A 14,689-nucleotide genomic window follows, 5' to 3' on the forward strand; every position below is an offset into this window, starting at 1 on the left:
AATTAACAGCAACATCAACACCAGTACAGAAAAACACTGCCACCTAGTGGATAGGTTTCAGGATTTTCTTTCTTTTTTTAAATGATACCTTTATACTGTAAATGTATGCCTCTCTCTTTGTTCATGCATTATTCATTATGTTTTTACAGACATAAAAAACAGCTGTTTTTTGCATTATGATTATTAGCAGGGGTGGACTTAGTGATTCGGGAGCCCTAAGCAATTCCGGATATAAGCAATTTTGGGTATGGGGCCCTAGCATTGGAGCTCAATTCTTTCTTTATAGACCATTTCAATATGGTGATGTCATTGACACATAAACGTTTACTGCTTGTTATTAAACTATTTCACAACTGTAACAAGAGGCAATTCAATCATAACTTCATGTTAAAACAGCTATCATAACATTATTTATCAATATGTGGCTCTTTTTGGATTCTCAGACGCTATAGAAATTAAAAATGTAAAACAGGAAATATGTTGGGACCATTGTTTTTGTTTACATCCCTCAAAATAGTCTGTAGATTTTTTTTTCTCTCTAAATTCTTCAGTTTTTTAATAAATAAATGGCATATTAAAAATATATAGTTTAAGTGGAACCTTTATCTTCTTAATGTAAAATTTAAAGAATATATTCACAAATAAAAATAGCCACATTTGTAGTTTAATTTTAATATTTGCATGTGCAATACAGAAGGAGCGTTTCACTAGGCTATGCACTGGGCCCCCGGTTTTGAAATGAAGTAATAACATTAAAATCTTAATGGTTATAGACAGATTTTACAACATAAGATAGAACATTTATAAAAGAGCTATATGATTTTTATAGGCTTCTTGACATTGTTCAGGGCCCTCAATTCTCTGGGCCTAAGCAGCTTCTTACCTCGCTTATTGGCTAAGTCCGCCCCTAGTTATATAGTAAAGTAAGTCTTTGGCATCACACACAAAAAAGAGTTATATAAAGATTTATATTCAACAGCATTGTAAATATGCAGAACTTTGAGTTTTTTTGCATCATATTTAACCATTCATAAATATAGAATCTTTCTTAAAAGTGGATTTGTCATTTTTCTTTTTTTCTAAAATAGAAAAATTATATTTTACTGAAAACAAACCTATCCTAGGGCAGCATGGTGGTGCAGTGAGTAGCACAGTCTCCTCACATCAAGAAGGTCGCTGGTTTGAGCCCTGGCTAAATCAGTTGGCATTTCTATGTGGAGTTTGCATGTTCTCCCCATGTTCGCATGGGTTTCCTCCAGGTGCTCTGGTTTCCCCCACAAGTCCAAAAACATGCTGCAGGTGAATTGGGTAAGCTTAATTGTCAGTATTGTGTATGTGTGTGAATGCAAGTGTGCATGGATGTTTCCCAGTGTTGGGTTGCAGCTGGAAGGGCATTTGCTGCTTAAAACATATGCTGGATAAGTTGGCGGTTCATTCCGCTGTGGCGACCCCTGATTAATAAAGGGACTAGGCTGAAAAAAGAAAATAAATGATTGAAACCTATACTAGTAACTAAATGATGAAATTATGAAAAAACGTGTCCAAAAACGAACTTGAGAGAAAGTAAAAAAGTATAACTCTGCACTATATAACTGTACTTAATTATTAAAAGAAGAAAGCAAGCAAAAATAAAAAATGAGAGTGGAAATACTTGTTTCATCATATTGAATCATCTCCTCAACACAAAGGGAAATAAATTGCTGTGTTTTGGCAGACAAACATGAAAAGATTTGGTTGAAGGGGGAAACAATGCACTCGCACAGTACAAATATATATATATATATATATATATATATATATATATATATATATATATATATATATATATATATATATATATATATATATATATATATATATATATCAAGTGCATATAACAACAATTAAAATGGAGCCCTTAAAGCAGGGGTGTCCAAACTCGGTCCTGGAGGGCCGGTGTCCTGCATGGCTTAGCTCCAACTTCCCTCAACACACCTGCCTGGAAGTCTAGTGTAACTAGAAAGAGCTTGATTAGCTGGTTCAGGTGTGTTTAATTGGGGTTAGAACTAAAATATGCAGGACACCGGCCCTCCAGGACCGAGTTTGGACACCACTGCCTTAAAGGGACAATACTCACTTCATGACATCATACAGTAGGATGCTTCTGAATTTCTTCAGATGAATACGAATAAAGACCATACTAATGCGCCAAGTACACAAACTGAAGAAGTCATGTAATGCGAAACAACAGGCACCTGTAGGATGATTTCTAATATTTTAAAACTGACAATCATGTTGATTTTGTGTGTGTGTGTGTGTGTGTGTGTGTGTGTGTTTTCTTTTCTTTTTTTTTACTTTTTGAGGTGGTTTACAACACGTACATGGACTAAAATATTTTGTATTCTTCTGAAAAAGATGGTCATATATGACTGGGTCAGAATAATAAATGATGAGAGTGTTTTCATAAACATCCATTACTGACATTTCTGTTTACTTTAGCTCTTTTCCAGTGTGAAAAAAATTAAATGTATCAAATGCTTTTTAAGTTTAAATACATTTGAAAGGACTTAAGGGGCGTTCATAACAAAAACAGTAACTGTTAATATAAATATAACTGTATTTGTGTAAAAAAAAAAAAATAGAACGATCTGCTTGTTTTTGCAATACCTATTATAACCAGCAGATGTCAATGTGCTATATTATAGCATGTGTAATCTATCCAATCAAACTGTCAATTTATCGATCAAAGTAAGTTTAGTTGAATAAGAACAACAGATCATTTTCCAGAAAAAACCCTGCATTTTCTATGCATTTTCAAAAGAAAGCAACACAAAGATGCTGAAATTGTACTTGATACCTGAGGTACCATTATTGTTATACAGTTTGCTCTCATAGCTTCCATGTAAATTTGTATTATTCTCTTTCAATCAGTTGTTTTCAAGATAGTCATTATCGTTAAATAATCTTTGAAAAGAGGGCTAAACATCAAGCTGTGAAAATCTCCATGTGCCCTTTATGTTTCAATAAATTCTGACTGGCTGTCAGGATTTTATTGTAAATTATCAGAAAAAAAAAAGATTCGGAAAGTGATTCAAAGGATCTTGTTTCTATACCTGACAAATGTCTTGTCGGTTATCCAAGTTTTAGAAACAACAAATAATAACTTGAATTTCAGTTGATCATTTGGTATCAGAAATGGCTTATATGAAAGGCAAAGGCCTTTAGATTACGTTTCTTTTAGCAAAATAAAATATGACCATGTCTTGATTTTTGATTAATTAGGACAGGGATGATTGACTTTGCTTAGACTAAAGTCTTGTCACTTAACAGAAATAACCTACAGTATAAAATATAAAGTCATGCTGCAGTGGAAAAAGAATTAATATTGTGTATGACTTGGAGGACTGCATCCATACATCTCTGCATTGATCAAGATTCTTTGGATTCATCTTTGTCTCCTTCATCTTACCCCCAAACATGCTCAATAATGTTCATGTCTGGTGGCTGGGCTGGCCAATTCTGAAGCGCCTTGACCTTCTTTGCTTTCAGGAACATTGATGTGGAGGCTGAAGTATGATAGGGAGCACTATCCTGCTGAAGAATTTGTCTTGTTCTGTGGTTTGTAGTTTAATGGGCAACACAAATGTCTTGATAGCTCAGGCTGTTGATGTTGCACTCTGCAGGTCTCTCACGCGCCCCCATGCTGAATGTAATCCCAAGCCATGATTTTTCCTCCACCAAACTTGACTGATTTCTATGAGAATCTTGGGCCCATGTGAGTTCCAACAGGTCTTCTGCAGTATTTGTGATGATTGTGATGCAGCTCAACAAATGATTCATCTGAAAAATCTCCCATCAGCCACTTTTCCAAGTGATCAACTAGCAGATATTATTTGTTCGTCTTTACAACTGGAATTGATGACAGGACATTTGTCAGGTAGTGCACATATTTGTCATCATAACTGTGGTTATAAAACTGGTTTTACACTCAGAGTGATTTTCAGAACTTTGTCGTTATCTTTGTAGTTTTCATGCTTTGTGTGATAGACCTTAAGAAGTACTGTATTTTTGTTTAACTACTCCAGCATTTTTCCAGGCTTTACTAATTTGAAATTCCTGTCATTCTAGACCTGGACAAAAGAGGATCCTGGATTATCTTGTTTGCTTTACACAGTACTCGTAATTTACCTGCAGGTTAACAATGAACCATTGTGTGTTCTTATGCTTATGGTTCACACTGTTCAAAGCTGAACCTGACTCAACATCCTTATTTGGTATATTCATGGTGTCAGTGTTTGCATAAAGGCTCAACGCTGCAGATCCTCATTTGATATATTACAGACTAAATTAGGCTGCTTTCCTGAATGGACATTTTGGCTAAAAAAAAAGGCTCTGATTGATGCTTTTTATAATTGACATTTTCCAGCTCCAACGCTGCAAGGATTGATGATTGAAAAAAATTGATGACTGTTTGTTGATTGCTATGCATCTCATAACATTGTCATAATCAGTGTTGGGGGAATACATTACAACTAAAGCGAGTTACGTGCAGTTGTAATCAGAATTATTAGCCCTCTTGAATTATTAGCCCGCCTGTTTATTTTTTCTCTGATTTCTGTTGAACGGAGAGAAGTTTTTTTCAACACATTTCTAAACATAATAGATTTAATAAATAATTTCTAATAACTGATTTATTTTATCTTTACCATGATGACAGTAAATGATATCTAGATGTTTTTCAAGACACTTCTATACAGCTTTAAGTGACATTTAAAGGCTAAACGAGGTTAATTAGGTTAACTAGGCAGGTTAGGGTAATTTGGCAAGTTATTGTATAACGATGGTTTGATCTGTAGACTATGGAAAAAATATAGCTTAAAGGGGCTAATAATTTTGACCTTAAAATGTTTTTAAAAAAAATTAAAACTGCTTTTATTCTAGCCGAAATAAAACTAATAAGACTTTCTCCAGAAGAGAAAATTATCAGACATACTGTGAAAATTTCTTGCTCTGTTAAACGTCATTTGGAAAACATTTAAAAAAGAAAAAGAAGAAGTTTTATAAATTTGATTTTAACTGTACTCTCTCAGAAATAAAGGTATGCAAGCTGTCACTGGGATGGTCCCTTTTTAAAAGGTACAAATGTGTACTTAAAGGGTCATTATTGGTACCTCTAACGTATATATTATTAGCACCTAAAAATTTTATGAGGACACTGTTGTACTTTTTAGGTACCAATATGTACCCTTGAGGTATTAATATGGACCTTTTAGGTACAAATTTGTATCTTTTGAAAAGGTACCACCCCAGTGAAAGCTTGCTTACCTTTATTTCTGAGAGTTTAATAACGTTACTTCTCTAAGTAACGAATAAAGTAATGCATCCTTTTATTAAAATTTGTAATAATATTTGAGTTACTTTTTTGAAAATGTAATGCGAGTTACTTTTTAACTTAATTAGCTTTTAAAAAATAAACTGCTGAATTATATGAAAGTAGTCACAATGAATTACGCAGTCAATGAGAGAATGTTCATTATTTTGATCGCATTGAAGAAAAGGTAAAAGGGATTGCCTTAATGGGCAGTAATTTTACTTAAGACAAATAGTACAAAAGTAGCAAACACATTGTTTTTCACTTTCAATAATCTGTATGATGGCGCAGTAGGAAGTGCTGTCGCCTCTCAGCAAGAAGGTCGCTGGTTCGAGCCTTGGCTGGGTCAGTTGATGTTTCTGTGTGGAGTTTGCATGTTCTCCCTGTGTTTACGTAGGTTTCCTCTGGGTGCTCCAGTTTCCCCCACGGTCCAAAGACATGTGGTATAGGTGAATTGGGTAGGCTAAATTGTCCGTAGTGTATGAGTGTGTATGGATGTTTCTTAGAGATGGGTTGCAGCTGGAAGAGCATCCGCTGCATAAAACATGTGCTGGGTAAGTTGGTGGTTCATTCCGCTGTGGCGACCCTAGATTAATAAAGGGACTTAGCCGAAAAAAATATGAATGAATAATCTGTATATACGGCATGTAGAGCTGTGGGCTCAGGAAGTTCTCAGTTAATATTATCCTAAAAACATTTTTTTGGTGTTTTTTTAAAGGTAAATGTAGGTGTAGGTTATACAGTGCGCTGTGAATTGCAGAGCTCATATTAAACAAGAAAGAGTGAAAAAAACAAGTTCTGTAAGAGATCATGCCTCAGCCAAGTAATCAAAAGTAATGCAAAAGTAACATATTACTCACCATAAAAAGTAACTAAGTAACGCAACTAGTAACTTTTTTGTAGAGTAACTCAATATTGCAATGCAATACTTTCTAAAGTAACTTTCTCCAACACTGCTCATAATACTTGATTGTTTCTGTAAACATTTCATTGCTGCGTTTCATTTTTTACTTGAATCAAAGTTTTCTAGTCATCTCAACTTACATCAATTCGGCTGATGAAATTTAAATTTTTAAAGTTGTAACCTGATTAACTTAATTATCTAACTTGATTAAAATAAGTTCAAGCTACGTAAAAAGTATTTGTCTTGACTTTTTGTCATAACGTTTTTACAGTTATCATACAGTTAACTGCAGGAATATGCACAGTATAAAACCCTTTTGTGAATTGCTAATCCAAAGCAAAGATTTAAAATAAAAATTTATGATCGTATATATGTTAGCAGGCTATTTTTATGTGTAGTGTTATAAATATGAAAAGGATCTAATGACTGTTCTCTGGAATCTCCCAGAAATTCCCACGTCCAAAACAACCACAAGACTGTGACTCTTCCTCTGAAAAATGAGGAAGTCTCAAGAAAAGAATCTTTACAATTCACTCTTTTGTATATTTCCCCCCTAATTTATTTATGACCATTCTGTTATACCCACAAAAACGATTACTCTTTTAAATACTTATTTTAAGAGTTCCCACTTAGATATGCTTGGCATTTATAACAGGTTTGACATGCTGTCCCGAGAGAGAACCCTGAGCTCGGAGATATTTGAGCCCAGGGCTCCCGCCCGGTCTAGTAGCATATCAGGAGAACCGAGATCAGGTAGGTCTCGATCGCTCCCCCTTTAGAAGGGGAGAAAAAGGAGGAGATGGAGTGGAAGGGGGGATTCTTCCAAAAAGAAAATAGAGCAATAAGGAGAAAGTGATCCATTTATATTAAGCTCGGATCATTCTGATTGGATTATTACTGATTACGGATGAGTGGCCAGCAGTGCACAATCATATCACGTGCTCTTCTCGAAATTAGTTTGTGAAACTTCACTTATTGGTAATATTTTTGGACTTAATTAACTTTCATTCATTCAATTTTCTTCCGCTTAGTACCTTTATTTATCAGAGGTCGCCACAGCAGAATGAACCGCCAACTAATCCAGTATATGTTTTAAGGAGCGGATGCCCTTTTAGCCGCAACCCAGTACAGGGAAACAACCATACACTTTCACATTCACACACACACACACACACACACACACACACACTCTCATACACTATGGCCAATGTAGCTTCTTCAATTTATTTATGCTGCATGTCTTTGGACTTTTGGGGAAACCCACACAAAAACGAAGAGAACATGCAAACTCCTCACAGAAATGCCGACTGACCCAGCAGGGGCTTGAGCCAGCAACCTTCTTGCTGTGGGGTGACAGTGCTAGCCACCGTGTTGCCTACTTAAGTATGCCTAAAAATGAGGATTTAGCCTTTCTGCAAAGACATCAAAACATTGTATCACTTGTTCACTGACATACTCTTAAAATCTGATCATTAAAGACATATCATCAGTTCTTTTTATTTTGGATTTTGAGATTCGTGACCTCAAGTGGGCCCGGATAAGCGAAAGAACATGACTTTCTGAGACTGATGCGTTTGACTACAGATAACAATCTTTAGGAGGTTCACATGCAGTAAGACAAAGGTCAAGAATTTACAAACCGAGCTTCAGAAAGTCAATAATATCCCGAACCTTTGTTTATATGTCTTGTAAACAGGACTTTGCTTTAGTCGTGTCACTTCTGCATCACTTAATCACACAGTAAAAAGATCAACATCCTTTTCAGTCAAATAAGTATTATTAGCAGAATCAGACAATTGTTTTTGCTTTTTTCTACCTATGTGTGGTTATCAGATACTGGCTTTAGCAGTCACATCCTGTGCTGTGAGCCTTTTAACCACATTAACACCCAGGTCCCTCTTAGTCTTTATACATTTCCCGCACATTGCCAAGTGAAAGTACATCAAGAAGGACATTCGAAAATGCAACTGTGACATAAAAAAAAACCTCAGTTTTATCTTTGAATGTCTTATAATTAAAGCCTAAAAACATTCTAACTCTGACTGGATAAAATACAAACTATTTAAAGGAAAAACTAAAGTGTGTGCGTCCGTATGTGTGTGATAGCAAATACAAGCACATGTAGCTCCTCCTCAGAAACCTTTGCTTCTATTTTGATGGATGGCGATAAGTCATCAGCTCACACTTGGTGATTTTTCACACAGAGACAATTTCCATATCATTGGTTGTGATATTCAAGGTGTTTCAGCTCGTGGCCAGAAAGGCTTCTTGTATTCGAGTCAGGGCTGTGTAAACCCTGAGCAATCTTTCCTAAACCTGTCTGCACTCATTATGAGAAGGATACTGTTTATAATGTTCCCCGTCAACGGACTGTTTGGTGAGTCCATTTTGAGAATTTTTATAAACTGTACGGGTTTAGGTTTTTAAACAGTTAAAAACTGGCTTTTGGCATCATTTTCTCTCAAAACCCAAGCTAGATGTTGATTTAATAGTTGTTTAGAACATAAAACCAGACTTTTTTTTGAGTATAGACTGCAAAATTGTGGGGTTTTAAGTTTAAATTAGCTTTTTTATATCTGTATAAAGCTTTCATCCAAACAAATAATAATGTTATAAAAAAACATTTTAAACAATTAATACGATGGTTTACACAAACACGAAATCTCTGTCATTTACACATCCTTTTTGAGTATCTTTTTTTCAGTTGAATACAAAATAAGATATTTTGAAAGATGTTGGAAACCGGTGATTATTGACTTTAATGGTATATGTTGTTCCTGCTATGGATGTCAACAGTTACCCGTTTCTAACACTCTTTAAAAGAATCTGTTCAAGTTCAACTGAGAAAAAAAAACTCATAAAGGTTTTACACTAGGGTAAAATACTGTTTTCTTTTTTTTTAGGTAAGCTATGCCTTTAAGTGTCAACTTATTTCTTCTTTTTGAAATGACCTGTGCCTTTATTTTTGAAGTTAGCCATATTAAGTTACTGTCTTGCATTTCATGTGCCTTTGTGAACACGATTGTTTGTTAAGTTAGACAAGTTTTGGATGTTGAACTCAAGTTTCTACATTTTCAGAAATGAAACTTTCAGTTCTCTTGACTAAGTGTTGAAACAAACATTACAAGTTGAGTCTTCCACTCACATTTAGTTCAGTAACTCATGTTGAAGGCAGAACATGAACTTTCGTTTCTAGATTCAACCACATAAAACATTTTACCATTTTGTAGAAAAAACATAATATGACTGGACTATATTGAGTATATTTTACACACTTTCACAAAATTAGGTTTATATATAGAGATTATTGCAAAAAAATGCACATAATGTATATATGTGTGTGTTTGTCTATTTATCTATTGACAGATCGAGATTTTACAGTGTACATTTTTCCAACACCTCATTTCAATCTAATGTATTATTTTTCTTATTCTAAAGAATCTTATTCTTATATGACCACACTCTCATGTTAATGGGTAACACTTTAGAATAACTAGTTGTTATAACTAGTTAATAGTTCATAAATAAATTGTTAGTTAATAAGTTATAAATGACTTGTTAATTAAAAGTTAATAGTTTGTTATTTTTTTTATAACTGTGCCTTATATATAGTTAACAGATAACTTACAAGCTGTTAGTTAACAAGTTATAAATGACTTGTTAAGTGTAATTTAATGATTTATAACTATACCTAATAAATTAGTAATAGACCATGAACAAGCTGTTTGTAAAGACTTTCTAAGTATCAGTTAAATGTTTATATATGTTGTTACATGTAAAGTTGCAACTATTCTTCATTTATTAACTGTTAGTAAATGACGAATAGTTGCAACTTTAGAATCACGTCCCAATAACATACATAAGCCAATAGCAGGGTGTTTTCACACGTCTAGTTTGGAAAAGGTCTGGAAAGTGGGTGTGTCCAGCTCTGTTTGGGTGGGAGTGTCGGGGGAGGTAAAATGGGAAGGATTTGACTGAAAATGGGAGTTCCCATTTGGGCACGCGCTGATTTTCACACGCAGATGCAGGGGAGATCTATTATTTTTATATTATTATTTTTAGCTTGTTATTTATAGTCATTTATAACTTGTTAACTAACAGCTTGTAAGTTATCTGTTGTCTATCTATAAGGCACAGTTATAAATAATTAACAAACTATTAACTTTTATTTAACAAGTCATTTATAACTCATTAACTAATAGCTTTTAATAATCTATTATAACAGATAGTAATTCTAAAGTGTTACCAGTTTATGAATATTGAAATGTTTACTAATACTGTTTTGTAAAAAAAAACATCTTAAAAAAAACTTATCTGAATTTTATATGGATAGTTCTTCCCAAAAACTGAAAATTTCCTCACCTTTACTCACACTCAAATTGTTCTAAGCTAAAAATCATCACATGACTATAGGTACAATCCCTAAACCTATAGGTACAATCCCTAAACCAATCCCTAAACAATCGCCCTGAACCTAACATCATCAGTGCAGTTATCGTGTCACATTCTGTGCAACCACTATTAATAATAATATAAAATAAAACTAATCCTAAAAAACAGCAGTTTCAAAGGTAAAAAATTGCAAATCTATGTTTTATTTGTGGATTTTAGGTAGATTAGTTGTTATTACTGCAAGTAATCAAAGAAATTGCATTTTATTTCTGTAGATCAACATCAAAAATCTAACTGTTTTAACATTTTCTCTTCCATTTTCTCTTTGATCAGCAGGCTTTGTAGAGGCAAATCAAGGTAACAACTTTTCCATACATCTTTGATACTCAGTTGATAAATATTTATTTTTTGTTTGTTTGGTAGTTTTTTTAATGCATATTATATGCTAATGCATTTTCTGCTTTTCAGACTGCAGTTCCTGTTACCAGATGGACATTGGAGTGGCTGTGGGGATCATCACGTGTGATATTATTCTCACGCTCCTCATTGCTCTCTCCGTCTACTGTTTTGTTTCTCGCCAGAAAAAGAGAGGGAGTTTACATGCACACGGCAGATGCTGTAGCTCAGGTAAGCCTGATTGTAGGAAAATATTTTAAAAAACAGTCACTATGAGTTTCAGTCTTAATCATATGTTTTTCTGATGTTTAAGGCAAAGCAAAGCTTCAGCAGACATCTATGAGGGCAAAACCAATTGAAGTAGAATCACCTTACCAGGTAAAATGAGCAAAATATGTACACAAAAAATATGTTTGCTATTTGTTCAAACTACTTATTGAAAATAAGCTAAAGCAACACAATTTATGAGTTTTATAGGGGGAATCTTAATTGTTTTATGCTTAATTCACTTAAATTGGTAAAACTCATAAGTTAACTTAATTCCGTCATGTCGATTGTGTGGAACCCAGCATTGTTTGCAGTGTATTTAATGCAATGCAATATATGTGAGATCAGTTTTGTTGAAGTTCACAAACTAAGGCAAGACATTGCTTGCCAAAACTATTTGTCATGCACCAGTGAGTTTGGAGATTTTTGGCTTTTCTTAAAATGTATTTTTCTTCAGTTTAATGTAAAGAAAACTTCCAAAATACATTTTAAAGTGTTTCTTTTGTCGCACTTTATTAGTGTGTATCCATACATTTTAATTACAATGCATATTTTAAAAGCATTTTATTATTACACACATCAAGTGACACAATTTTACAGAGGTATTTGTTCATTCGTTTATTTAAAAATAAATAAATATAAAAAAAATAAATAACCTATATGATAAAGTGAGAGTGTCTTAATAATATAGCGGAAAGTAGTATGAGGTAAATGTTACTCAAAGTGACAGATGCAGATGTATTTGTGTGAGATGTGTTTAAGTAAATAATCAAGTAATTACACTATTAGTTAATTTTGTTGTACCCTATATTTACCTTGCCTTAAAAAGTCTTAATGATTTCTTGAAGTGCTTATATGTGTACTCAATTTATTCACAATGTTTTGACAGGAGCTTTATGGAGTGCAGTCAGACATATACAGTGATCTTCAGCAGTATCGGAAATAAACAAGGTCACCTAACATTATCAATGAACGAGTTGTGTTCACACCAATATTTGGAGATTGCATAGGTTCATGACGGTTTCATATTGTGGCATACAAATATGTATTTGACATAAATAAGCTATAATAATTGAATCATGCAAAACAATTTCCATGAATCATCATGATTGGTACATATAAAAATCATCAAAATAAATGTTAATGGTTTGTGGAAAGGAAATGATCTTCAGGAACTTGAAGATTTAATTCCACATTTTATTATAGTTGTAAAAGTTTTTTTTTTTTTGTATCTTTATATGTCAGTTTTGTATTTATTCATAGTATATCTTTGTATTGGAAGATTCCCTTGCTCCTTATGGTAAAATAAATGTGTTTGATTTTAATTTGTGGCTTTTAAGTTTTTTCTTGTATGTGTTATGTGCTTGTCAGCATAGTGAGATAACAGAAGGATGAAACCACCTTTTATGTCCGAGGAAGTGGATGCAGTTGCAGTAGCTGACCTGAACTGCAGTCAGCTAGACAAAAGCCAAATACTTTTATTATTATTATAATTCTTTAGGCCAGAATTTCCTGAATTATTAAATTCAACACCTTCATCCTAAAATATATGGTCTGAGTAGAGTCACTGATATATTGTTCTGTATTCTAGGTAAAATAAATGAAACTGAAGAGTTCTTGACACCTCGAGCAGTTTAATTGAGCTCTTAGTTTAAGTGTGACCACTTGCAGCGTCCACAAGAGTGCACTATTATCTCATTGTGCTTTATGTCACATCCACTGTTATTTATTTAGGAATTTACTGTTTTTCTTTCAGCGCTTCTTCCTGTATTGGTGTATCATTGAACTAAAGCAGTTTCAGTGTTTGTTTGTCTTTGCATACAATGAATGTTTATTGTTGGAATACTAAGTATGATAGTGTAAATGCAAATGCTGGACAGACTGTTTACCATACACATAATTAGCCAATTTACACAGAGCCGGAACTGTCATTTCAGTTTTGTGTTGAATTTTTAAATAAATGACTGTCAGTCTACCAACTGCTTTGATTTAAAATATTTAAAGAAATAAAGAAAAAGTAAAGAAAAAGAAATTAACATTCCACTAGGAGCTTGAAATCTCTTAAAGGGATAGATCCCCTAAAACAAAAGATTTTATTTTGAGGGGATCGTTCCCAACAAAATGACAACTTATTTACTCACACTCCAATGTTCCATTCAATTCAATTCAGCTTTATTTGTACAGCGCTTTTACAATATAGATTTTGTCAAAAGGCTTCACATAAATGGTCATAGTAAATTGGAACAGTGTAGTTCAGTTTTTTAGTGTTTAAGTTCAGTTCAGTTTAGATCAGTTCAGTGTGGTTAAAAATCACTACTTAGAGTCCAAACACTGAATCGATGCAGAGCTCTACCGATCCCAAACCATGCAAGCTAGAGGCGACAGCGGAGAGAAAAAAAACTTCACTGATTGGCGAAAGTGAAGAAAAAAAAAAAAAAAAGTTAAAACCAGACTTAGTTGGGGGCACGACCATATTAATTTCTCCACTGGCCAAATGTCTTGTGCCAGAGCTGCAGTCTCAGCGGCGGAGGCTGGAAGCTGGCCTCAGCGAAGACTCGTCTGTCCTTGGAGCGTCACTGGAATCAGTCTCATGCTCTCCACTCCTTCATGATCACCGCAGCAGCTGCTCAGGATATGGCCTGGTCCAGGATATGGAAACCTTGGGATCATCTCGCAGCTGGTCTTGGATCTAATCAGTGACTCTGCATAGTCTGAGGTCCTCGGGAAGAGTATCCCCAGGTGGAAATAGAGAATAAAGAGAATAATTAGCATAGCTGCTCTTCATAGTGTATATAAACAAGATGCAGAAACCTGTGTGAAACCCCGTTAAGTGATGCATTGAGTGTATGCTTTACTAAACAGAAAGGTCTTTAATCTAGTTTTGAATTGGGAGAGTGTGTCTGAGCCTCGGACGTTATCAGGAAGTCTATTCCAAAGTTTAGGAGCCATAAATGAGAAGGCTCGACCTCCTTTACTCGACTTTGCTATTCTAGGTCCTACCTGAGTTTAGAGATCTTAAAGAGCGAGTTTGATTGTAGTGAGACAGAAGGTTGGTTAGATAAACAGGAGCTAGATTATTTAAAGATTATTTAATGTTCTAAATGTTTATTTATTTATTTCTACTTTTTAACAAAATAATCAAGATATTCTGAAGAATCTTGGGGAAAAGCAGCCATAGAATTTTAAAGGAACAAAAATACTGTTGAAGTCAATTGCTACTGCTTTCTGACAAATAAGAAAACGGTAACACTTCACAATAACAGTAGATGAATAATGCTGTGTTAATACATAAACTCAACATCACTTTATTATGAACTAATAATGGCTACCTTAATTGCTTGTACAAGCTTGCTTGTTAAATAATGTATTAATTACCATAT

The 14,689-nt window shown here is 34.0% G+C and overlaps 1 protein-coding gene across 3 annotated transcripts; it reads left to right on the forward strand.

Annotated features, from left to right (window-relative positions):
* Positions 1-2,345: 2,345 nt before the first annotated feature.
* Positions 2,346-12,634, forward strand: tyrobp (transmembrane immune signaling adaptor TYROBP). 3 transcript variants are annotated; one of them, XM_087284871.1, is made up of 6 exons: positions 2,346-3,754; positions 3,839-3,916; positions 10,983-11,003; positions 11,115-11,273; positions 11,356-11,420; positions 12,199-12,634. In XM_087284871.1, exons 1-6 carry the CDS (start codon positions 3,736-3,738, stop codon positions 12,253-12,255), a joined length of 399 nt encoding a protein of 132 aa, XP_087140997.1. In that variant the 5' UTR covers positions 2,346-3,735; the 3' UTR covers positions 12,256-12,634.
* Positions 12,635-14,689: the final 2,055 nt, after the last annotated feature.

Source organism: Danio rerio, chromosome 16 (assembly GCF_052040795.2).
Source record: "Danio rerio strain M-AB ecotype USA chromosome 16, GRCz13ab, whole genome shotgun sequence".
Lineage (NCBI taxonomy): Eukaryota > Metazoa > Chordata > Actinopteri > Cypriniformes > Danionidae > Danio > Danio rerio.

What these genes read in the sequence shown, in the direction of transcription:
- tyrobp (XM_087284871.1), top strand. An exon ending in CTTTGTAGAGGCAAATCAAG is followed by an intron (nt 11,004 to 11,114) that starts GTAACAACTTTT and finishes TCTGCTTTTCAG; the next exon opens with ACTGCAGTTCCTGTTACCAG. An exon ending in AAGTAGAATCACCTTACCAG is followed by an intron (nt 11,421 to 12,198) that starts GTAAAATGAGCA and finishes ATGTTTTGACAG; the next exon opens with GAGCTTTATGGAGTGCAGTC.